The 23,292-nt window shown below is 43.3% G+C and overlaps 1 protein-coding gene across 2 annotated transcripts in view; it reads left to right on the forward strand.

The window, feature by feature from the left end:
• TUBGCP2 (tubulin gamma complex associated protein 2) overlaps window positions 1-23,292 on the forward strand; it is a 37,918-nt gene that overhangs the window by 8,858 nt on the left and 5,768 nt on the right. For both annotated transcript variants that reach the window (XM_049810369.1, XM_049810368.1), the window contains exons 5-17: window positions 1,938-2,097; window positions 3,530-3,737; window positions 4,817-5,016; window positions 6,801-6,990; window positions 7,909-8,054; window positions 8,741-8,921; window positions 11,492-11,672; window positions 12,348-12,520; window positions 13,920-14,048; window positions 15,465-15,585; window positions 20,107-20,250; window positions 20,863-20,991; window positions 21,843-22,006. In XM_049810369.1, coding sequence (XP_049666326.1) covers window positions 1,938-2,097; window positions 3,530-3,737; window positions 4,817-5,016; window positions 6,801-6,990; window positions 7,909-8,054; window positions 8,741-8,921; window positions 11,492-11,672; window positions 12,348-12,520; window positions 13,920-14,048; window positions 15,465-15,585; window positions 20,107-20,250; window positions 20,863-20,991; window positions 21,843-22,006 — 2,126 coding nt within the window. The remainder of the gene's footprint in view (window positions 1-1,937; window positions 2,098-3,529; window positions 3,738-4,816; window positions 5,017-6,800; window positions 6,991-7,908; window positions 8,055-8,740; window positions 8,922-11,491; window positions 11,673-12,347; window positions 12,521-13,919; window positions 14,049-15,464; window positions 15,586-20,106; window positions 20,251-20,862; window positions 20,992-21,842; window positions 22,007-23,292) is intronic.

The raw sequence follows: 23,292 nt of genomic DNA on the forward strand, positions 1-23,292 counted from the left end.
ATCTTTAAAGGTCTCTTCCAACCGAAACCATTCAATGAATTCTATGTTCTGATTTCATTTTGGCAGTTGAAGACAGGAATTACTTCATGTCTCTGAATTTCCAAGGTGTAACTTTCATATAGTCCATCTCACTGAACTAGCTCTATTTTATAGTACTGTCTTCCATCCACATATGCTGTTGAGATTTTACCTGGCTCTGTTAGGTTGTATGGTCTCCCATACTTAGCGCAATGCCTCAGAAGCTTTTGGACTTGGATGCTTTCTTAGTCTGCTGTCTCATAAGTATTCATGGTTCATGTAAATGCTGTGATGGTGAGGTCCATGGTTTGTGGAGCTTTTCTTCCAACTCATTCCTCCCTGCCATTTGGGAAGATGTAATGGTGGCTGCCTTTCTCCTAAGCAGAAGCTTGTTCGTACAGCCATGTTGCATAGGGCCAGTGCTATGGGGCGGTCTTCCATTACAGCTCTTTAATGACCTGGAGCTCAAGATGATACAGAAGGTACACATGATGTTTTCATCTTTTAGCCAATGTCTGTGTGTCCCGATCGTGACGGACAAGTAAACTACTACATACTACTTCAATAGAGGAGTATTTTCTCACTGTATGGATTTGACATATATGAAGGGCTTCAAGTTGCTTACCCATGTGAAGGACTCAGTCCTACACTGAGATCTGCAGTTTTATGTGAAGTTCAGTCATCCTTTGAATTGCTGGCAGCTTACTTTGCACTTCATCCTTCTCCATACCCTCCTATGAGACTCCTGTTTCTGTTAGAGGAGCAGAGGAAATTGAGGTCCTTCTAGCAGATCACACATATATGATGTAAGTAGAAATGTAGTGTTGCTTTGGGGTGCCTCTCTGTCCTGAGAGCATTGTACCGGCATTATGCCAGCAGCGAGGCTGCAGCAAACATGCCCAGAACTGGTGCTGCTTGGAGGACTGGTCCCACAGCTGATGCTTGTTTGAAGGATTTCAAGACCCAGCACTGGGCAGCTCTGAGAATATGAAAAATGGCCAGGGCCAGCCACAGCGTGCATCAACTACCTCTCACATGTAAGAGTGCTATTCTTTAAGAGGCAAAGCTCACACGTATGTTTGCTTCCTTCCCACGTTCCTCTCTCCTCTGAGACCTCCTGTGAGAGGAAAGTAAAATGACCCTGTGCATATCCCATTTCACGTACACATCTGTGGAACTTAAGAAATGGCATTCATAAGCATGCGCCCTGTGTTTGTGCTTGGGGCTCTAAATATTCATGTAGGTTGTACATCTCACAGGCTTCTCCAGCTGATAATTAATGTTGCACTCCATTTATTTCTGTGTCAGAAGCCTGGAGCCAGGGTTGGAAAGTCTTTTGGTCTTTAACAACTCACTTCCTTTGCTGACGCCCTATTCCGAATGAAAAACTCCCATTATTTTCCAGCTATCTGTGGGTGGATTATCTGGATTGCATTTGGCACGCAGCTACTCAGGGGGCACTGTGCAGAAACCGAGTTCAGAGGTGTTCGTTAGCCTATCTGTAAGTGCCCCTTGAATAAGATGTTACCGCTTACTGCTTCTGGAAGGAGTTTGCTGGCTTTCATGTGGTGCGCTTTGCAAACTAGTAAGCTGCCTGGTGGTTGTGCATGTCCCCATTCTGCTCCCCTGTGTGTGCCCTAGCACTCAGGCTGGTGGGGAGGGGTGCAGAAAGCCGTTATTTGAAGTACCCTCCAATAAAAAGATGACCAACTGTACAAAAAAATCCCCTCTGCAGCTCTGAGACCAATAGACTAGATGGTACTGGAGACCAAATCCTACACCGTGCTACTGAAACATCAGCTATTCTACTTTCTGTTGCCAAGTTATCAGTTTACAGTCGATTTCTGCTTAAAATTCAAAATTTCTTGGACTTCTGAAGATCTCTTTTTCTCCTTTCTCTCTCTTTCTTTTTTCAACAGCCTCTTGAGCTTACACGAAAAATCCTCCGAGATAAGCAGAACAAGAAGAATTCTGGTCAGCCCATTCCCGTATTTCCATCCTGGGTGTATGAGAGACCCGCGCTTATTGGCGATTTCTTAATTGGCACCAGTTTAAGCACTGACACAACAGTACCTATAGGTATGTGATATACAGGGAAAACTGCATTAACTTATGTTTTATACTTGTTCAGAAGCGCCGTTCAGATTTCATGACACTCAGGATGAGAGCAAAACTTGGCTCCTTGTACTCTGCAGCTGAAGAGCGGGGTTCAAAAAAACCACCACAAACTTACATTGTTCACAGTGTTTCTCCTATACTGAATTCCCGCCCCACCGTTGAGCCATGGGATCTAATCTGTTTTGAGTTTCCCAGTCCTTTTTCTCTCGAGTCACAACCTCCATAAAATCATACTGTAGGAGTATCACATCTGTATTCTCAGCTGAAAAATCTGTAGTTGTACCTGACAAGGGAGTATTCATCAATCCACCCAGCTCAATGTCCTCTCCAGTAAGGCTATAACAACCTCCCTGATTTGCTGTCTCCTCACTAGAGCAGCAGGGGACTAATCTCTCCCTGTTGTATTCTAGCTTTACGCTGAGCTGTGTGTAGTTTCTTATTCATAAATTAGATTTAAGTACTTTTTTTGGAAGAGAACAGCTGAGTTAGAGACTCATGTTTCCATTCCCCAGAAATGTGGAGGCTCCTACAAGAAACCTGTAGCTTCTTCCTGATGTGCATTTGAGCAGCGTCTAAGGGGGACATGAAAACAATAGGCTCATTCTTGGAGGTGCCTTTATATGGCTTGTTCACCAGTGCATTTCTGCTGGGGCCTTTTGGGATATGCTGTAAGGTTATGTTCCTAGCAAGCTCAGAACCATTTGTTCTGTCACATACAATCCTACAAATGGAGAGGGATTGCTACCTTGTTTCATGAGATAAGCTTTGCTGTAGTTAGTGTTGCAGCCAATTGGTTCCCTGATCTTCTGATGCACTTGGTTATATTTTGGGTTGAGTCCTTTATGCTTCTTTGCAGCTTGTTTGTAGTTGACCACACCATTCAGAGACCCTACAGTTTGCGGTCCACCTGCCGCTTTTGCTGGGGTAGCATTTCTTTGTGTCTGTATTTGAACTGTTTTCCTGATATTTGAATATTTCAGTGGAGGGGAGGTAGGGATTGTTGTTGACAAGACTGGAGCTCTTTGGGTCCAGTATAACTGAGCCCTTTTGGGTGGAAGGATCAGCAGCACAACCTGTGGGTGATGGGTGATGTTCTCTTGGCCGCAGATGTCAGATGTATAGCCCTGTCTACGTCGTTTGCTTTGGGTATAAATGAGCAAGGGATTCTGTTTTCCTTGAAAGCCAGGTAGATGATTTTGGAGTTGACCCTAACTCAGTTTTATTTCTCTCTATCTTGATTTGGCTTTGTGTGATCTTCCTTTGTTCTCTTTGAATGGTAGTATATATTCCTTTCAAGCTTCGGGTACTAGACTGAAATGATATGAGTGGACAATCAGGTAGTACTGCAGCATGTTCTGATTGTGTTCTTTTTTTGTCTTCTCTTTGAAAACAGGTACTTTGCCATTAGCCTCCCAAGAATCCATGATTGTGGAGGACTTGCTGTACGTTCTGATTGGTGTGGATGGAAGATACATCACAGCACAGCCTTTCGTAGGCAGGCAGAACCGAGCGTTTTCAGTTGATCCAAACTTGGACTTGTCCATCAAAGAGCTCGTGACCAGGATTCTTCCCGTAGCAGCAAGTTACTCTGCTGTCACCAGGTACCAAGCTGACTTTTGTCAGAGGAAGATGTTCTCCTTTGAGCACCAGGTTGTAGAATAGTGAATGTGTCATTGTGCAGATGTTAACTTCCAAGCTTAATTTAAACTTACAGGGATATAAAATAAGAATGACAATTTCTTTGTATTGGTTTTAGCAACATTTCTTTTTGCTGGGTTTCTTCTCTGTGTTGCCAGTTCACTTCTTCATTCACCTCACCTTTGCTTTGTCCAGACTTGGTCTTGGTACATTCAGGCAAAGTGCAAATAGGATATGTCTGCTTATTCTGTCTTGTCTGTTCCCACTCTGCTATGAATTTCTCCACATTTCCTGCTTTTTGCTTTCCTCTGGTCGTCCAAGACTGAGACAACCTTTGTGTGCTTCCGCACAAGAGAACCTGCTGCTGCCTAGTCTCTGGTAGCTACCTTAAGTAATTGTTAAAAGATCCTAGTACAAGGTACATCTCACTAACAGCAGATGTTTGTTGTGTAGATGTCTGCATTTGATTCGCAGTCCCTAAAAGATCAGCAAAAAGAGCAAATCATTTTTAGGATGTGATTCATCCAGTCTCTTTTACACGTCTCCTTCCAGATGATACGACTTGTGTTCAGAAACATCTGTCTCTCTCCACTAACACATACGGAGCCATCTTAATCTGGTCAGATAAATCCCTGCTGTGGCATGTGGTGTCAGAAGCTAGCAACAGTGCTTTTTGCACATGTCTGGGTGCTCATCACTTCCTTTTGAGATCTTTTCCTGTCCCTAATCTGTTGCTTGTGCAAAGACAATCACCTTGAAAATCCTGGCTCTCACTTTTTACATAGTCATTTTGCAAATAATTCTAGTTTCCCTGCAATTTGAGGGGAAACATCTTCCCACAGCTTTCCATACTAGGAAATGTGGGAATGGGAAATAGGCAGGGGGACACAGAGCAATTGTGGAACCCGAAACTCCATCTAAAGACTGGTGCACTTTCCAACACATGATCTATTTGTGTGCTTGTACAGTGTCCTGAAGATAAAATTCCTGAAAATGATAGAAGGTGCCTTGCCTGAAAGAGTTTCCATTTTGCTTTTTACAGGTTCATAGAGGAGAAGTCTTCCTTTGAGTATGGACAGGTAAATCATGCTCTGGCTGCTGCTATGCGGACTCTAATCAAGGAATACATGATACTAATTACCCAGTTGGAACATCTTCAGAGACAGGGACTTCTGTCACTGCAGAAGCTCTGGTTTTATATCCAGCCCACAATGAGGACCCTGGAGATTCTTGCTTCACTTGGTGAGTTTCAAAAATACAGTCATTACATTTTGACAGGTGCGTGACAGTGGCTTCTGAAAACTCTGCACAGTAGCAATACAGAGAGGGCATATGTCATTTTAATTTTATGTTATATTAAAAAAGAAAGCCAAAGGGAATCGTACTTGTCAGAGCACTGCTCTTTTTTGAGAGTGGTGAGCTCTAGGGCTGAATCTGCCCTTCAGAGCTGTCATGAGGCAAGTCCATGCCTTTTACCTTCACAATCCATGCCCTTCGGATCAGTTGTTTCCACTACTGCTGTCTCTGCTCAGCTTCTTTCCAAATGCCTCTCCAGCTGTGTGTGGATGTATAACCACAAACCGATTCAACCAGAAGGAACCCCTGGAACTTTCTAGTCCAGCCCCTTGCTCACAGCTACAGCAGGTTGCTCAGGGCCGTGTCCAAGTGAGTCTGGACAATCCCTAGCAGTGGAGATCCCGCACCATTCTGAGCCCTTTCCCATGACTTCACCACCCTTTTTGTGAACATTTCTTTCTGTATCTCCAACTGGAGTTGTCCTTCTTGTAACTTTTGCCCTTTTGATATTGTCACTGTGCTTCTCCAAGAAGAGTCTCATACCATCTCCTCTAGAACCATCCATTGGATAGTGAAGGAATGAGGTTCGACAACCCTCAGCTTCATCTTCTCTTCTCTTGGCTAACAAGCCCAGCTCCCTGAGGCTCTCCTTGTGTGCCCTAGGCACCAGCCCCCCCTATCTTATTAACTGGACTCTGCTGGACTCTTCATTTTGTCATTCGCACTGGGGACCCCAAACTGAATGCAGTGTTCCAGGTGCAGCCTCACCAGTGCTGGGCAGAGGGGAATAATTGCTGGCAGTGCAGCCCTGGGTGCAGTTGGTGTTCATTGCTGTAAGGACACGCTGCCGACCCATGATCAGCTGGTTGTCCACCAGGACCCCCTGGTTGTTCTCTGCAGTGCTGCTCCTCAACCAGCCAGTCCCAGCCTGTGCTGTTGAGGTTGTTGGTCACAGATGCAGTTACCTCAGTAATTTTGGTTAAACTCTTTGGTGTGAGAATACTTGTACGTTTCTCCCTACTCAGCCCAGAGAATTTATCTGGGTGTAAATATCTGTTCTGTTCACAATCTGGAATTGGGTGATCCCTCTTGGTATTCGTGTTTGCTGAAATTTTCAGTTTTTTGGAACACAGCAGTTAGCCAACTACATTAAGATTTATGTCAATCCGAAACTCACGGCAGTACTGTATTCCTCCATCCATACGTCTCTATTGTGATGGCAAAGTACAAATTTCCCTATCAACCTACCTAAATCCTGGTGTTTGAGCTATGTGCATGGCTACCTCAGTGTTACACTTGAGAACAGAAGTGCTTTTGAGATCAGAGGTTTCTCAAGTGAGTCACTGAAGTGTGTGTTTCTTCCATGACCACCTGGAAAGTGGATCTCTGTACATGGTCCCCTCAGTGTAGGAGGCTTTTGGACTCTAAGCCACCATGTACTTTGTGTCTACCTGAGTTCAGTTCTCCTCCCCTGGAGGGCTGGGCTTGGTTATTGCTATTTTAGACTGTGGATCATTTGAGTTTTCATTTTAGGACATTTCAGGATGTAAGCTTTTGCTTTTGTGGTGGAATGGCCTTGTATCTAACAGCAGGGGTCTACAGCTGACATGGAGATCTGTGACTTAGGATGGTCAGCTAATCAACTGCTAAATTCATTACGTTTAACAGCATAGCTTGTGCAATTAATCTGTGTCAGCTTTGTGTCTTATATCTATATTTTTAAATTTTAGCTACTTCTGTGGATAAAGGTGAGTGTATGGGAGGATCAACCCTGAGCTTACTCCATGACAAGACTTTCAATTACACGGGGGACAGCCAGGCCCAGGAGCTGTGCCTGTATTTAACCAAGGCAGCCAGTGTGCCTTATTTTGAAATTCTGGAAAAGTGGATATATCGAGGCATCATTAATGATCCGTACAGGTAAAGAACAGTTAAGGAATGAAAATGAATGTAAAAGTTAAGAAATACTGTTCAGGTCTTTGGCTTCTACTTTTTTAGTGCACCTATCCCTCTGCTCTATAGAGTCTGCATAGCCTAGGGGCCTGGACCTGGCAGCAGTAGGTAGGCAAGGCAGTATTGCAAGGAAGGGGAGCTGCAAGAGCGTGTTTAACTACATTTCTTGTTTGATTCAGGGGTTATACAGTCAGAGACACTGTCACTTGCTTTATTTTTCCAGATTGAAAGAAATTCTATGCAAAAGTCAATAGCACAACGGTTCAGATATGCAGTCCACTCAAATTCCACCTTACCGTGCCTGTCCCCCTTTAAATATTCTCCTCTCACATCCTCATCCTCTTCACAACAGGGGTGAGCCCTCTTCTCATGGGGCACGAGTGTGATAACTCAATGAATCTAGGTTAAATGTAGTCCACTGATATGCTAATCTGAGATGAGCTAACAGCACTCTGAAGTTTCTTGGCTTTTATAGAATCATTTGAAGCATTTTGCTGTCTTTAGTAGTTTATGCAGCATTTCTGTTTCCCACATTTTCAGAATGCTAAGGGGGGGCAAAACTCAAGTTAAAATAGCTAAAATTAATGCTTTCCTGACAGACAAAGGCCAGCTTCCTCTCCTCTACACTGACTACCAAATAATGTTTAGACTTGGTTTGTGAACCCTGTAAAATTCTGTTTCTGTCATAATTGATTGCAGATTAGCAGAATCACTCTGCATAACGCTTCTTCTTTTACTGTAAATACAGACTAGTTTCAGTTCTTGATTGGAATGCATTTTCATGAGACCTTATTTCTGATAGATCATATTACCAGTTTACAGGTCAAAAAAAGTAATCCTCATTGTACCACTTCCTGCTTCTAAACATCTGCTTTAACTGTTCAGTGAGTTCATGGTGGAGGAACATGAGCTGCAGAAGGAGAAGATTCAGGAGGACTATAATGACAAGTATTGGGATCAAAGATATACTGTTGTTCAGCAACAGATTCCCTCATTCTTGCAGAAAATGGCTGACAAAATACTAAGCACAGGTAGGTAAAGATATGCTTCTGATGTAGGAAGAATCTCGAGACAAGCATTACTATTCTTTATCTAAGGATAAAGTAAATGTCGTCATGCTTTGCCAGTTTATGGGGTTGTCCAGCTGAACTTTTCAGAGGAACAGAAGAATCAGATTTTAAAAGAACCCCAAATCCTATAAGTATAACAACACGTGGGAGGGAGTCCAGCAGCAAGGGGAGCTCTCTGTCGTACTGCTGTTTCATGGGTACAGTTTTCTAGCAGCTAGCTAGATGGAGCTAGACAACTGAGGTTTTACACATTGTGTTTTAATTTGGGTGTTTAAACGAAGCATGCAACCTGATGGCTGCCATTGTTCTTTTCCATAAGTAAGGAACCCTCCAAAAGCTACTTCTGAAGTGCAGCACCAGTTCTTCAGAGTTTCTGGCTATCTGCAGAGATGTTTTGCTACCACTGGGAAACAAAATCATCTCTAAATCTCTTCTTAAATGTGATACTGGGTGCCTAATTTAAAATTCTGTATCGTCTTTTGAAAGATGAAAGGTCTTGAAAGGTATCTAAATCCTTTCCAGCTTTCAGTAAAATTTAGTGTAAACATTTCACAGCGTATCTTCCTCTTGAAGGTAGTGGTCTGAAAATTTTCCTGTTGGATACACAGTAGGTATGAATATGGGATATTCTTTCTTTTTGCTTCTAGGGAAATATTTAAATGTTGTGCGAGAATGTGGACGGGATGTTACCTGCCCTGTGGCTAAAGAGGTCATCTATACTTTAAAAGAGCGAGCATATGTGGAACAAATAGAAAAAGCATATAACTATGCTAGCAAAGTTCTTCTGGATTTCCTAATGGAGGAGAAAGAGCTGGTGGCTCACCTAAGGTTTGATTTATTTTACTAAACGGATGTTAAATAGATTGGTTCTGATAGGGAACATAAGGTTTTGAAGTTAGCTCTCTTTTCTTGGCATATTATTGATGTATTCTCTTGATTTCCATTAGAAAGGTTGACCTGAAAAATTAAGATTTGGGTTTTTTCCTGAAGAAAAAAAAGGAAAGTGTATAATCATAGAAATGTTGGGTGGGAAGGATGTCTGGGGGTCTCTAGTCCAACTTCCTTGGAAGGCTGTTGCCAAAACTAGGTCGGGGCAGTTGTGGCTTTGTCTAGCCCAATCCCAAAACCTGCCCTCAAGTATGGACGTCCCCCACCTCTCTCGTGACTTGTCCCACAGCTGTATGTCACTTCCACCCAGGAAAGGAGTTTCCCAATATCATCTGGTATGATCAAGAAGAGTTTAATTTGAACAAGAAATAGCTTGATATTAAGTATCTCACCAAATATATGCCATGGTTATTGTTCAGGCAAACACAGGTAATTAGGAAAGAGTAAGTGTATTAGCCTCAAGTTTCAGTACCGGGTTTTTCTTAATATTGTCCTTTTTTAAAAGTTTATTTTCAGCCTGTATTTTGATTCTTGTAACACATTCAGCTGATAGCAAATGCAAGTGTATTCTAGCATGCAGACTCCAGCTTTCTTGTGCTAATCAAGCTTTTAGTTTTATTGCCATCTTCAGAAAACAGAAAAAACAGGAATCTTAACTATCCAGAAGACCAACACAGCAGCAAATAGTAGAAGAAATTGCAGCTGATAGCTGGTTGTAAGATAGTTTGTAATTGGGCTGAGACCTGGTACCAGAGGTTCTGCTTCAAACCAGTGACAGACTGTGAAAGAAAGTGGCCTGAGCTTCATGGGACAAACCTGCCAAGTGACTTGCACAAGGAGATGCCAATTGGGAGACATAAGCTGGAGCAGTAATGGCAACTGAAGTGAATGTGCCTAGCAGGCCAGGTGGGATTGCTTTGGGCCTGCTTTATGCTAGGTCTGAAAAAGTTGTAGCCGCAACAAAGGTGTCTGCTCCAGACCTGGGAACACTACAGCTCCAGCTGAGAGAGATTGTGGAAAGACCTGAAGATCCATGGTTCAGTCCTTTGAAACTGATATGTGCCTTCCTGTCCTGTGAAAACCACCAGAGAACATGCCTTGTTTGATGAAAGGTTATAAGAGCTGTCTGAAACCTGTCAGTTAAGGAGATTGTTCCTAGCCTTGCTAATGACTGTCATCCTTCCAAGCCTTCTTTGCTTAATAGGATTGTTCAAAAGACACTGGCTTCCAAAGCTCTGGTGGCACATGTCTTCTGTTGGGCCTGTCTATCACAATGTAGTTTCAGGTTAAGGTGTTGCTCGGCCTCTCCAGCTGGGATTGATGTCTGTGACCTCCTCATCTTCAAAACAGCCTCTCTGCTAGATCATTCTGCAGCTGTCCTGTGTGGATGTAATCTGCTGGGGTGCAAGGGCAGGGGCAGCTGGTTGAGGAGGAAGTTACTGAGCTTCCAGCGTGTATGTGCGCTTTGAGGGCTGAAGTGGGATGGTTGTGATCAAACCCCAGGGACCTGTGACAGATAACCACTTCTCAGTTAAGCGGGAGTATTGACTCTCTCTCTCCAGCATCCCAGAAATGTTGCTTGGAAGGGACCAACAACCTTGGCAGGTCTCTAGTTCAACCTTCTGCTTGAAGTGGGGTTGTCGCCAGCATTAGGTCAGGTTTTTATTTGGGTTTGCACTCTAGGGTGTGTCAGCAGTAAGTATCTCGCTCCCCTACCTGTTGTGTCCTTAGTTACCCGCTGACACTGTCGTGACTTCCTTATGACTGGGGGAGTTTTCTTGGTTCAAGAGAGTAATGGCAATCAGGGAAACAGAGGGGCTGAGCATTGTCCCAAATTGACAGTGATCAGGAGTCTGCAGCCACGTTGTGTTAAGGCTGTGCTGGTCCTATTTTTGCTCTGAAAACTGCAGTTGTCGTGTGTGATCTTTAGCCAGGCACTAAGTTAATCCTCAAACCCTCCTCTGAGCTATTTCCAAGCTCCTGGCCCAGTGCAGTCAACCCTCCCTGGTGCCAAGTGAAAATTAAAGTTTATGCATTAGCAGAAGTCAATGCAAGTACCTAGAGTACTTAAAAAATCAGCACAGATACTTGTTCATTCAAAGGAGTCCAAGATTCTGCTCTGTATTGGCAACTGCCTCTTGGGTGGATCTGCACATCGTGGAGGTTGGAGTGTTGTTCAGGGTAGCAGTATAAGCCTTCACCCAGCAATGTAGTGCATACTTTTTTTTTTCTAAGGCGCATTTTTCAAGGAAAAAAGAACAGCAACAGCCCTGATCTGACTGCACAAAAGCGTCCTGGCTGAGGTGGAAGGGAGGAGGGGACATGCATAAAAGACTAGTCTCCAGATGTGGAGTCTCCAAATAAGGCTGTGTGTAGTGTATGAAGAGGAACATTTTGTGATTAAACTCAGCAGGCTGGCTGAATTGATTGTTTTTGTTCTTTTAGGCTTAATATGGATTAATTTCAGCTTTAAAAAACATGATCAATTGTCCCTCCATTTTCTTGAGCAGATCCATAAAACACTATTTCCTGATGGATCAAGGGGACTTTTTTGTTCACTTCATGGATCTCACAGAAGAGGAACTTAAGAAGCCTGTAGATGACATCATAACTACGAGGCTAGAGGCTCTGCTTGAATTAGCCCTGCGAATGAGCACAGCCAACACAGATCCTTTCAAGGACGATTTAAAGGTAAGAATGTATGTAAGCAGAAGATAATCGAATTTGAGCTGAAGGCCTTCCATGATTTGGGAAGATCCGTGTGCCTGTAAGAACCTGCTGAATGTACAGTGAAGGAAGAGAGAACTGATGGCTGTCCTTCTGTAGACCTCTGGGTTAAGTCCTCTTTCATCCAGATTAGCAACTGGAAGTACCCACCCTGGACAAGGGGCTGCATTTTCTTGCTGGCATCTGAACATGGAGAAGGTACTTTTGGGTGGCCTCAGGATGAGGTGGAAGTAGTAGTATGTCTCTCATACTTAATCTCAGCTTGGGTGCTCACTTTGCAGTACAAGAAAATACCTGATTAGAAGTCCTGCCTATTAATGACTGTGTATTTTACAGATGAGAAGCAGCACAGAGGCTGTGTCTGGGGAGTGTGAGATCTGAATAGACCTCACAGAGGCTGAGGGCAAGGGAGAATGATCAGCAGAGTAGTATGTTGTATGCTGATTGTTAAATACTACAGTGACACTGCTCCGGTGTCTGCTGCAGTGCTGTCCAGATCATGTCATTCACTATCGCTTCCTAGGTGGTCTGATGACTTGAGAGTGACTCTAATAATTTGCACTTCTGCCACACGTCTGTTGCTACGCAGTAGTTGTGAATATCCTGTAGCTTCTTTTTTTTCCTGCTTTTCCTTTATAGATTGATTTGATGCCTCATGACCTCATTACACAGCTCTTGAGAGTATTGGCCATAGAAACGAAACAGGAGAAGGCCATTATCAGTGCAGATCCCACAGAGCTCACTCTCAGCGGTCTGGAAGCATTTTCCTTTGACTACATTGTTAAGTGGCCTCTGTCCCTTATTATAAACAGGTAAAGTATCAATCCACTGAAGGAAAAAAAAGACAGAAGCTTTTGCATTGAGGTTGAAACACATTTCCACACAGCAAAATACCGGAAAGCCTGTATCCTTAGTGATGTTTTAAGTTGTTGACTAGTATGGAATGCTTTGCGGTTGTTGATCCCTGCTTGCTCCACTTCTAGGCTATGGAATATGGATTGTATCTTCAATAATGCCCTACTAGGCCATGTCTAAGGCATGCTTGGAAAGTCAAGCTTTCATTTTAAATGGTGGGAAGACACAGATCAAAGGATGCTTTCTCAGCCTGGTCCTTGCTATTACTTGTGACTGGTCACCCAGTTTTCATTTGTCCAAGGCTTTCTGAAGTATCTCCCCTGAGAACATGAACTCTGACAAGAGGGTTTCCATGCAAGAATTAAGCATTTCTCAAATGTGGAGAGCAGAACAAAATGCATTTTCTGGTATGCCTGGTTGCGAACTAGAAGGATACAGGCTGTTGCTAGAATTGCTATAGCAAGCTATTTTGCATTTAATTGAGTTATGAGGGACAGGATGGTTCATTTTTTTGCAGGGATTTGCCCCCTGTTTCCCTTGAGAAACACTGGCAGACCTGCTACTGTGAGCCAAGGCAAGTAGGACAAGCAGCGTTAACATGAACAGGGTGACAGATGTTGAATTGTTAAATGCCAACAATTAGTTTGCCCCTTAATTTCCCCTTTTAAAAAAACACTTGACACAGTGGGACTTTTCTAATGATGTGATGCTTTTGAAATTATGTCTCTTTCTTTCAAATTAAGTGTATTAGCTCTGATGGTAGCTGATGGAAGTGAAAATACTATTTGGTAAGGTTCCATGAACTGTATCGACTGGAGCTCTGTAGACACCTACACCAAAGTGTCTGAATGCAGACCTGAATCCAGTCCCTGAAGCTATAAATAAGCATACCCATCTGCTTCTGACAGTGCATTGCTGATGGGGTATTGCTGCCTGTAGCTTGGTTACAGCTTTTTCTTCATCTTTTTTGGAGAATCCTAGTGAATTGTTTTGGTGATCATAGCAGTCTTAGTGCAGTGGGTACATGACCGCAGGCTTTCAGCCCTCTGTCCCGGCATCTATGTGAGTAACCTTTCTGCAGGTAGCTCGAGGGAATTGAAGAAGGAGGCTGGTGATGTACCCACTGGCAGGAAATATGGAGGAGGAACTCCTTGGAGAGAAATTCTTTGGGATGACAACAAATGATTATTTTTTTTCTTTGGTTCGAATTGTTTCAGTGCGTATCTGTGTGCGTCCTGAAGGCGTAAGGAACATATTGTGTAAAGTCTCTTTGCCTTTGAGCAGCCTCAGACTTCACAGCTTAGTCTGTCAGTCAGAACAGGGCTTAATCTGAATGGGTTTCTCCTTTCTTTCCAGGAAAGCACTGACAAGATACCAGATGCTTTTCAGACACATGTTCTATTGCAAACATGTGGAAAGACAGTTGTGCAATGTTTGGATCAGCAATAAGACGGCCAAGCAATTCTCCCTGCATTCAGCTAAGTGGTATGGCCTTTTTGTCTGCTGGATCACATGTGAAGTTTTGGGGTTTCTTCTTGCTAGTTAGATATGTCGTGACATGGATCAGAACATTTCAACATGAAAAAGATCCTTACAAATTTCTTACAGGCTGAGAGATGTCAAAATATAACAATTTAGGTTTCAGTAGGAAGTGTCTGCTCAATAATCTTTGTGCTTCTTGGCTCATTCCTCTTTGTTGGCATGAAGTTTTGGAAAGGAAGAGATGGTCTTTAGGGTTAGCTCATTATACACTGAACAGTTACAGCAGAGGACATCTGTGCATATACTGTCTTGGTTGCTACTTTAGCATCAGCAAGATTAGTAAGGACCCCAGTAGTTTAAAAGCAACATTCTTTTCTTCTGGCCAGACCACTAGCAAGGACTCATGACCTTCACGCAGCTTGGCTAATGTTTGGGGTTTTGGTGTGATACAAATTGAATAAGGTAAAATTGGTGGGGTGTTTTCCCAGGAAATCATTCTATCTTGTTCCATCTGTGAGGGTAGATTTTCGTCTTTGGATCTGCACCCCAGGTGCTGGAGGTGCCTATCTGGAGAGTGAGACAGACCCCAGCATTGCTGGTAGTACCTTCTACCTTGCCAATGAGCGCTTTCTGGTGACAAGGTACCCTCGGCTGCCTTGGCGCTGACCTCAGCCATCATGATGGTAGCTCTGGTTCTGTAATTGTAGAGGTATTAGTGGAGGAGACCTGTGAGGGTCTCTAGTCCAACCTCCAGCTCACAGGACAACTGTGATCAGCAGGGGACAGGACAGTCATGGTTGAAAACCCCTAGGGTGGGTATCCCCCACATCTCTGGTGACCTGTCCCAGTTTTCTGAAGTCAGTTCTTAGTTTGCCATCACAGAGCCTGCATAAATTAACATTGAAAGAACCTCTATATAATCCTACCATTCTATTTTTAAGGTGAAATTGCATTAAATACCCCAGGTAGCAGGTGATTTGATTAAATATTTGGATCCCCTGAACATACTGATGCAAGGCATAGAATATTTTTTTCCCAGTAAGGCTGGAAAGAAACATGAACCATTTATCTTGTTAAATTTTGCTCTGCTAATGAATGCGTGTCTCACTCGGTAGCTACACTAGTAAATTTGCTTTAATATTTAATATTAAAATTTCAGTTGAATATAAGCAAATATTCAAAGTAATTGTCCAGTCTATAAGAAGTTCAAACCTCTGACTCTAGTAATTGAGGGAAAGGCATTTGAATATGTGGAAAATAATCGGAAGTGGTTTGCATTAACTTTATAATCCCTTCCATACTGCAGCAGTGAATTTGCTAGGACAGAAATATTTAGCTCTGCTTGACTGTGCAAGCCTGGTGATAGTTCTTCGTGGCATTTGCTAGCTCTAAGATGTGTGGGTGTGATTTCTCCCCTAGGTTTGCTGGTGCTTTCACACTGCGGCAGCGGATGCTGAATTTTGTACAGAATATCCAGTATTACATGATGTTTGAAGTGATGGAGCCAACATGGCACATTCTTGAGAAGAACTTGAAGCTGGTGAGTGTATGTGCTTGAGAGAAGTTGGAATGGAAGTCTTAAGTTAACAAATTTAATAGAGGGGAAAAATGCCTATTACTGCAGGTGTCTGTTAAACATTTTGCTGGAGGCACTTAAAGTATCTGGGAACTGTTGTTCTTATCACACTGCAAAGGGTGCTGCTGTTCTACATCACCTTTCTGCTTTATTAGTCACACATCATTTCTCTATGCTGCATCCTTCTATCTATGCCCAGCTCATACTCTGTGCCCTGTTATGTAAAGGTGGTGTTCTGCTGAACATTGCCTTACACAGAAGAAAGAAAACTATGGAAAAGGAAGAGGAATGCAGGATGCAAAGATTATAAACTGGTCCAGACATCTTCAGCTGATTCCTTGGCTGACTTATAGTGCTCTTAAAAGCCAAGTCTGTGCTTTCTCTTCCATGAAGCTGCCAAGGACTGGCACGTTAGGACTATCTGTTATAAAATAGGGCCTTCCTTGTTCAGGTGGCTATTCTGTATGTGTATTTCCACTGCAGGCGGGTAAGGCTGGAGAACTTTTCCACTCCGGTGGTATCTGGGAGAGGCTAAGCTCACTTCCCACTGGTTTTTATGCCTGATGAGGGGGTGTCTGGGCAAAGCATGCCTGGCATCATTTTGATTCCTTTCACGGAAATGTAATGTTCTGACCTGCGGGATTTTCCAGGTGTGTTGCAGAATATTTCTGGCACTAATCCAAGTCAGTGACTTCTCTGGAAATTAACTCTTTGCCCTAACAAAAACTGCAAGAATCAGTTTTTATCTCCTGATGGGCATGTGAGATGCCTTTATTATTTCACAGAGGAATACATTCTCAGATAATGTCCCACCTGCCTGTTTTAAACCAAGAATGAGAAGTCATTGGGAGCTTACCTTTCAGAACAGGCTGTTCAGGAAGCCCATAAAGGTCTTCTCATGTCTGGCTTCATTCACATCAGATCTTTTTGTTCCATGCTTAACAACAGAGAAAAAAACGTGTCACCAACAGATCAAGGGCTGTTCTCTCTCTAGAGCAAACCCTTCTCTCCCTTCCTTTTTTTACTTGACTGGTAAAGATCTAGACTGTCGGGGCATACAGAGTAACAGTGGAAGTTCATTAGACAAGTGAAGTATGGTGCCTGAGTACTGGCGGATCAAGTGAATGCCACAGCAATGCTGTAAATACATGTTGTCTTCCTTGCCATCAGCCTGGGCCCAGCCCATAGCTTCTTCGTTGCCTAGGAACATGTGCTGGAACCAGGGCACTGGCTGCCTCAGCTCTCAGCACCAGTGGACCTGCCTGGCTTCTTCTGGTTTCTGGCATACAAACAACTCTGTGGGTGGAAAAAGAGAGCAGAGATGCCATCTTAGGTTACTTCTGTACTGCTGCCTAAAACAAAGGCAGAGACATAGGCTGTCTGCTCCACATTACATAGCAAATGTCTCCACTGGGTCCTGTGTGGTCCTAACATACAATCATTTTGTGTTCTTCTAGTTTCAAGTGTTTGCAGCAGTCTGGGGAGGGCTGTATTGTAGCTGTTTTCATAACATGAAACTGCAGGGAAGCGTTACATGGTCTGGGGTATGTCGTGAGGGTCTGTGAAAGTGCTCGAGGGTGCAAAGCTTGGTGGAGTAGTGTTGGAGGGCTTTGCCAAGGGAGGGTGTCTGACCTGCTGCCACCTCCTCCATGCCAGGAGACAACTTGAGAAGGCCATTAGAAAGTGCTATCCCTGAGCTTTGTATGACAGTTGCCTTGGCATATGGCACTTGACACAGGCAAGGGCTGTGCCAGGCAGTGAACTTGTGTTTAATTAGAGCGGATGATCAGTGATCCATTCCTCAAGGGTGCTTATTTTGCAGCATAACCTTTGTGATGGCTGTAGTCATTTTCCTTATCCCAAGGGACACTGCGTTCCTCATGGTCCTTCTGAGTTTCGTTACCCACTGTGGTGCTGCTGTGTTGGGGCTGGTGTTAGGGTGCCCAAGCTACTGTGAGGAAACAGAAGGCAGATGTACATCACCTCATTATTCTTTCCTCTGGTAGTCATCCCGTGATCAGATGCTTTTGGGTTGCACATCTTTTTCCTCTTACACCATGAAAAACATTTATCTGATGTAGCAAACAGCTAAACACTCCTTCTGAAATCTGCGTTAAGCCACAGCAGCTCTTTTGGCAGCTCTCTGATGAGCCTTGTGAATCTTCAACATGAGCTGACCCTGTCTTAGTTTCTACTGTGTATTGGGGAATTTTTCTGGGGTCAGCTAACCAACATTTTTTGATGCCATGGTCATCCTTTTTTCTAGAGAATTCACAGGAGGTATCAGGTCTAGGATTGTGAGCATCTCTGCATATTCTTGGAAAGGGCTTCTGGAGAAGAAGAGGTGTTATGTCAAGCTCCTGGATGATCTGAGAGAAGTGTACTTGCTTCTTAATTTTGTTTTAAGTTTAGGTTTGCAAAATTTAATACTCAGTTTACTTTACTGGCATTGATGCACTTAAAAAAGTTATCCTGTCCCAGGTTCTTCTAAACTGATTTCAGTCTCTGCTGATTCTAGATGTCCTAGAAGGGACTGTTAAACACAGTAGGCGTGCGGTCTGTATTGACGGCATCCACTATTCAGAAGTGACAATCTCCTGATTCCAGAGTTTTTGCAAAGACTTTATGTCTGAAGATCCCTCTCTGCTTTGGCTCTCAGCCATTGAGTTTCTCTGTCCTTCAGAGATATAGTAGTGTTGAAGCATTTTTATTTCAGTTCCAAAAAGGAATTTGCCAATTTATACTGTTTCTTGGAGGAGCCCATTCCCAAGAAACCTTTTTGATAGCCCAAGCAGGCAGAATTTTTCCCTTGCTATGGAACATCTCTGAGCCTCTTTAGCCTGCCAGAGATGTTGAGATAGCAGGCATAAAGTGACTTTGCTGGCACTGGGGAAGGATGTTTCCATGGCTGTATGTCAAGGAGATCTGTCCATGCGTTCACCATATGCTGCTTCATTTCTGAAACCTTGAGGGCTGCTGCAGTGTTTTGTAGAGCATTTCCACCATTGCTCTGTACATGAAGGGCTTTTCCAAGTAATAGTGCAGTAGCAAAGACTCAAAACTGCCTGTGATATGAATAGGTACACAAGTCATCACTGGAAACTGAGAAAGTTTTTTGGCAAGTTAGCAAAGTCTTTGAGACATAATCCAAATGTATGTTTGCCTCCCATCCTCACCAGCGTCCTTGAAGGCTTTTAAATCTCTGGGAGATGGAGCATGCCCTCTACCAGTGCTGAGGCAGGAAAAGTCTGGCTCTAGGCAGTGTTGTGATATGGGCACCTGTGAGTCAAACAACTCAATGCTGCCAGCTAAAGAAGCTGTTTCAGCAACCACTTTGTTATGCAGTCTTGTAAAAGAGCCACTTACCAGGGATGACATATCCCCAGCTACTGGGTAAAATCTTCCTTGTTTTAAATAAAAGCATCATTTATTTCCAAACAGAGAATGCAGAACTGGCTCTTTAACATCCATAACTTGCAGGCTGGGGTAGTTTTTTCCTTTCATTTGCATTATAGGAGGGAAAAGGATGATCCTGACTGGTCCCATGTAGTGCCTTAACGCTGTTTTTTTATTTGTCAGACTTCTCTCTTGTGCATTTCCACTTGAAGTTAAGGTGCTTTCTTCCTAAAAATATAACTAGTACCTTCACCTTCAAAACAGCACTGTCTTCGTCAACACAACTAGCATCTTTATTGCATTAGAGAGCGGCATTTATCCCTGTCCTGTACTAGTTGTTTAAAAGGTTATGGAGGAGTTTTCTGGCTTGATCCTGATGGAATGGTGCAGATACTTTGGCAGTTTTAGTCCTGTGGTTCTTTCGTAGCTTGACTTGTGCTCTCAGTTTCAGCACATCCCATAATTGTACAGAGTGAGAGGGGCTTTCTAATCTGTCATTTCAAACTCAAGACTGAAACAGCCCACTGAAGTAGCAGAGCTGGACAAAAATCTTACAGAATACTTGCAACACTGCATGTCTCAGTTCCTTATTGTGCTCCTAAAACACGTTTCTGAATAACCTGTATGTTTTAAGCCTTGTAAACTTACTGACATTTAAGGTTCTTTGATTTGTTTTCCTGTTTTCAACTTATTGTAGCTGACTTTACTGAGATTGTGAAGGTGGGAGTGGGCATGACAAGCAGATTTAAAAGCAAAGGAAGTGCATGTTCATAAAGCACATAACTCCATCCTGAGCCTCCTTTCCAGTGGAGGGTTTTTATGATTAAACGAAGCATAATTTGATTGAGAAGTTGATGTGACAAATCATAGGTAAAAAGCCGGTGAAGGGCTGTTGAATGCAGTAGTGCAAATACAGTCTCCACCCCAGGATGTTTCTTGAAGCTGGAAGGTACATGAGAAGTATCTGAACATGCCCTCGAGCATGTCTGAGAGGTCACTGTCAGAGGCAGGATGCTGGGTTAGAGCTTTTGTCTGGTGCAGCACAGCAGTCCTGGTTTGGTTTTTCATTACTGTGCTATTCTGCGACAGGCATCCAATATTGATGATGTCCTGAGCCACCACACAAGCTTCCTGGATAACTGCTTGAAGGACTGCATGCTGACCAACCCGGAGCTGCTGAAGATCTTCTCCAAGCTGATGTCTGTCTGTGTCATGTTTACAAACTGCATGCAGGTATGTACAGCCTCCCCGTATTGACCATGCCACTGCCAGCTGCTTTGGGTGCCAGACAGCTATGACAGTCCTTTTTTTCAACTCAACCCCTCTTGTCCTCGATGCACGTGGAAGAGCCTCTGTTCCTCCTGCCAGCAGGATTTAGAGCTTGACTGCTCAGACCCTCATCCTTTCTCCCAGATAGTTTCTGTGGCTTTTCCCTCCACAAAATTCTTTACGCTTTTCTTTTTTGTTGTTGGCATCAGCCTCATATGAACCGAATTACCTCTCTTCAGCCAGTCCTGCAGCAGAATCTGAGGTGTAAGCGGTAAGGCTCTGTAGTTTTTAGCATGCTCTTTTGAGGGTCAGGTGAGGACTGGTGATTGGACCTATGGAGACTGATCTCCATGAACACACTCTAGCCAGCATCTCAGGGAGCCCATAGCTTTAAAAAAACCCTACCTTCCTTTGAGTTTAGGGAGCTTTGTGTATTAACATTGTAAATTTAATCTCGGACTTAGCTTTCATGGGAGTTAGCTAGCTGCAGGGCTGGTAGAACTGAGCCAGCCTCATGCTTTGCCGTAATTGAAAAAATGGAATCTAACCGTTTCCCCAACCCTCTGCCCTTCCAAGAGGTTCACCCAGAGCATGAAGCTGGATAATGAGATGGACCGGCTCACCTTAGAGCATGGCACAATGCTGGGCCCACCAACAGAGGAGGAGCGTGCTGAAGAGACTGCAAAGAAGAAGCTTACTAACAAGGTGGGACACGGGATGGACAGCTGGGCCCTTTCCTCTGTGAATGCCGCCAGGGTTGCAGTCTGGTGAGGGTGGCTGTCCTACCTCTTGCAGGTAGACCTTCCTAGTTTCTAGAGCACCCAGAATCTTTGTGGAATTGTGGGCATTTTTTAGGGTAGTGTGAAGCGCTGATGGTGTTCTCAAAGTCTGCTTTGAAGACCCTGTCTCCCTCAGCAGTCCCTGCACTTGTTTTTAAGTTCTTAGTTGTATTTTCAGCTGTGCAGTGGGTACCCAAATACAGGCTTTCTGCAACTGAAGAACTTTCTTCTTTCCAGAACTAGCATTTTGTGATGGATGAAGCAATAAACTGTCAGGTGTGACTCTGCAGCCCATCCCTTTCACATCTGGGGTATTTGTCTTGTCCACATTTCTCCATCGATGCACATGTACTAAGCAATTTGTTTGGCATGTTCTGCTGTTAGCAGGCTGCCTCCTGTCCTGCTGAAAGTCCCTCTCTGGCACACAGCCAGTAGAGTCCATCACACTGCAAGGCAGAGTGCTCCCGAGGTTACAGCCTGTCGTAGGCAACACTCACTTTCTGCTTCCTGGCTTTTCCTCCTGCTTGAAAATAAATAATGACAACAAATATTTGAGGATAACTCAACTGGGATCTACTCTGGGGTTCTCCCAGATAGGCACAGCAAGGTTTTTAACTACCAAGGACCTTGCAACTGTTTTGAAAGATTTATTTTAGTGACAGAGCAATTGTTAAGTTTTATGGCATTATTTTTGAGCAGGTTAGGAAATAGGGAAGGATCTCTTTGGCAAGTACGAATCAGCAAACACATGGGGCCACTATGCGTTTGTCTTGATAGCTTTTAGCAGAACATGCTGACAACCTCCACCTGACATCTGGCTTTGAAGCAACAATCAACAAGTTTGATAGCAATTTCTCAACACATCTGCTGGACCTGTTGGACAAACTGAGCGTTTACAGCACCAATGACTGTGAGCACAGCATGCTCAACATCATCTACAGGTGAGCCAGTAGTTTTCTCTCTGTAACTTCCCCTCTTGTGGTTCTCAAATTCAGCTCAGGAAGAATAATTGCTGTTTATAACTGTGCATGTCTGCCCCATCAATGAAAACAATGAAATCACAGTAAATATTGCTTTGCATTTCAACCCAAGGCTTCAAAAAAAGAACAACATTCCTTTGAATTATGTGAAATTTGTCTATTAGTGTTGTAAATGTAATGCAAGTGTTAGTTTTCTTGGGGATTATCTCACTGTGTAGACAGTGAATAAGCTGATTCCTGCATACAGCGTAAGTATTCCAAGATGAGAAAACCATGCGAGGGATTGATCATAAGTGTCTATTTTGTTTTAAGTTCGTATCTTCTATTTATTGAAATAAGCATCCCTTAATATGTTTTTATTGTGGCCTCACCTGTACTTCCTACTTCTTAGAAATCAAAATTCCTCCAGTGATACCTAAAAGGCAGGTACACAAAATACACTGCAGGAAAAAGAGAGAGAGAGAGAAGGAGATTAGGTTTTGCTGCTAGGTTTATAACCTCTGTGTTTGTTTTTCAGTAAAATGAGATGCATGAGGCCTTCTTTGGAATTATTAACATTTGCTTTTGCTATGAGAGCCATACATACTAGTGTTGCTGAGCTTTTTAAGATCTGTGTTATAGATTGCTGTAGCTTGGAGAGACCTGCCCTGGTACTTCTAGCTTTGAGGAACCACAGATAATGCTCTAGGAGCGTTACCCGGAGTTGAGCACATGTGCTATGAAAGCAGAATGCTTCTGGCTCTGATCCTGCTATCACACTTTAGGAGCAAAACAGAAATAACTGCAACAATGGAGTTTGCTGCTGGGAGCAGCTTTTAGTGTTTGTGACTGGAATATGTTTTTCAAGAGTTAAGCACCCATGAAACCTAGCAGCCTGCAGATTGGAAATGTTCAGCTGAGGCATGCGTATAACCACAGAATAAGAAGGCAAGCAAGGGTCAGGAGTTGACATCGCTTAATTCAGAGTCACCTTGGTAGAAGTCACATGTAAGAGCTGCTGGGCACCATCTGCCTCACACCTGGCAAAGACTGTGACACTTCAGAAATGCTGCTTGCAGACTGTTAGGCACATATGAAAACCAATTAATTTTTACAGTGACTTATTTTTTCCAGTGAAGAGACAGGATATATATTGCGTATAGGCATAATTTTAAGAGGCTAGGATTTTCCTGAATATAAAATATTTCAACACAACACTTTTTTAAGTGCTTGTTCTATGGTTTTAAGTCTAATAGATACCTTTGCAC

The sequence above is a fragment of the Accipiter gentilis genome, chromosome 9 (genome assembly GCF_929443795.1).
Source record: "Accipiter gentilis chromosome 9, bAccGen1.1, whole genome shotgun sequence".
NCBI lineage: Eukaryota > Metazoa > Chordata > Aves > Accipitriformes > Accipitridae > Astur > Astur gentilis.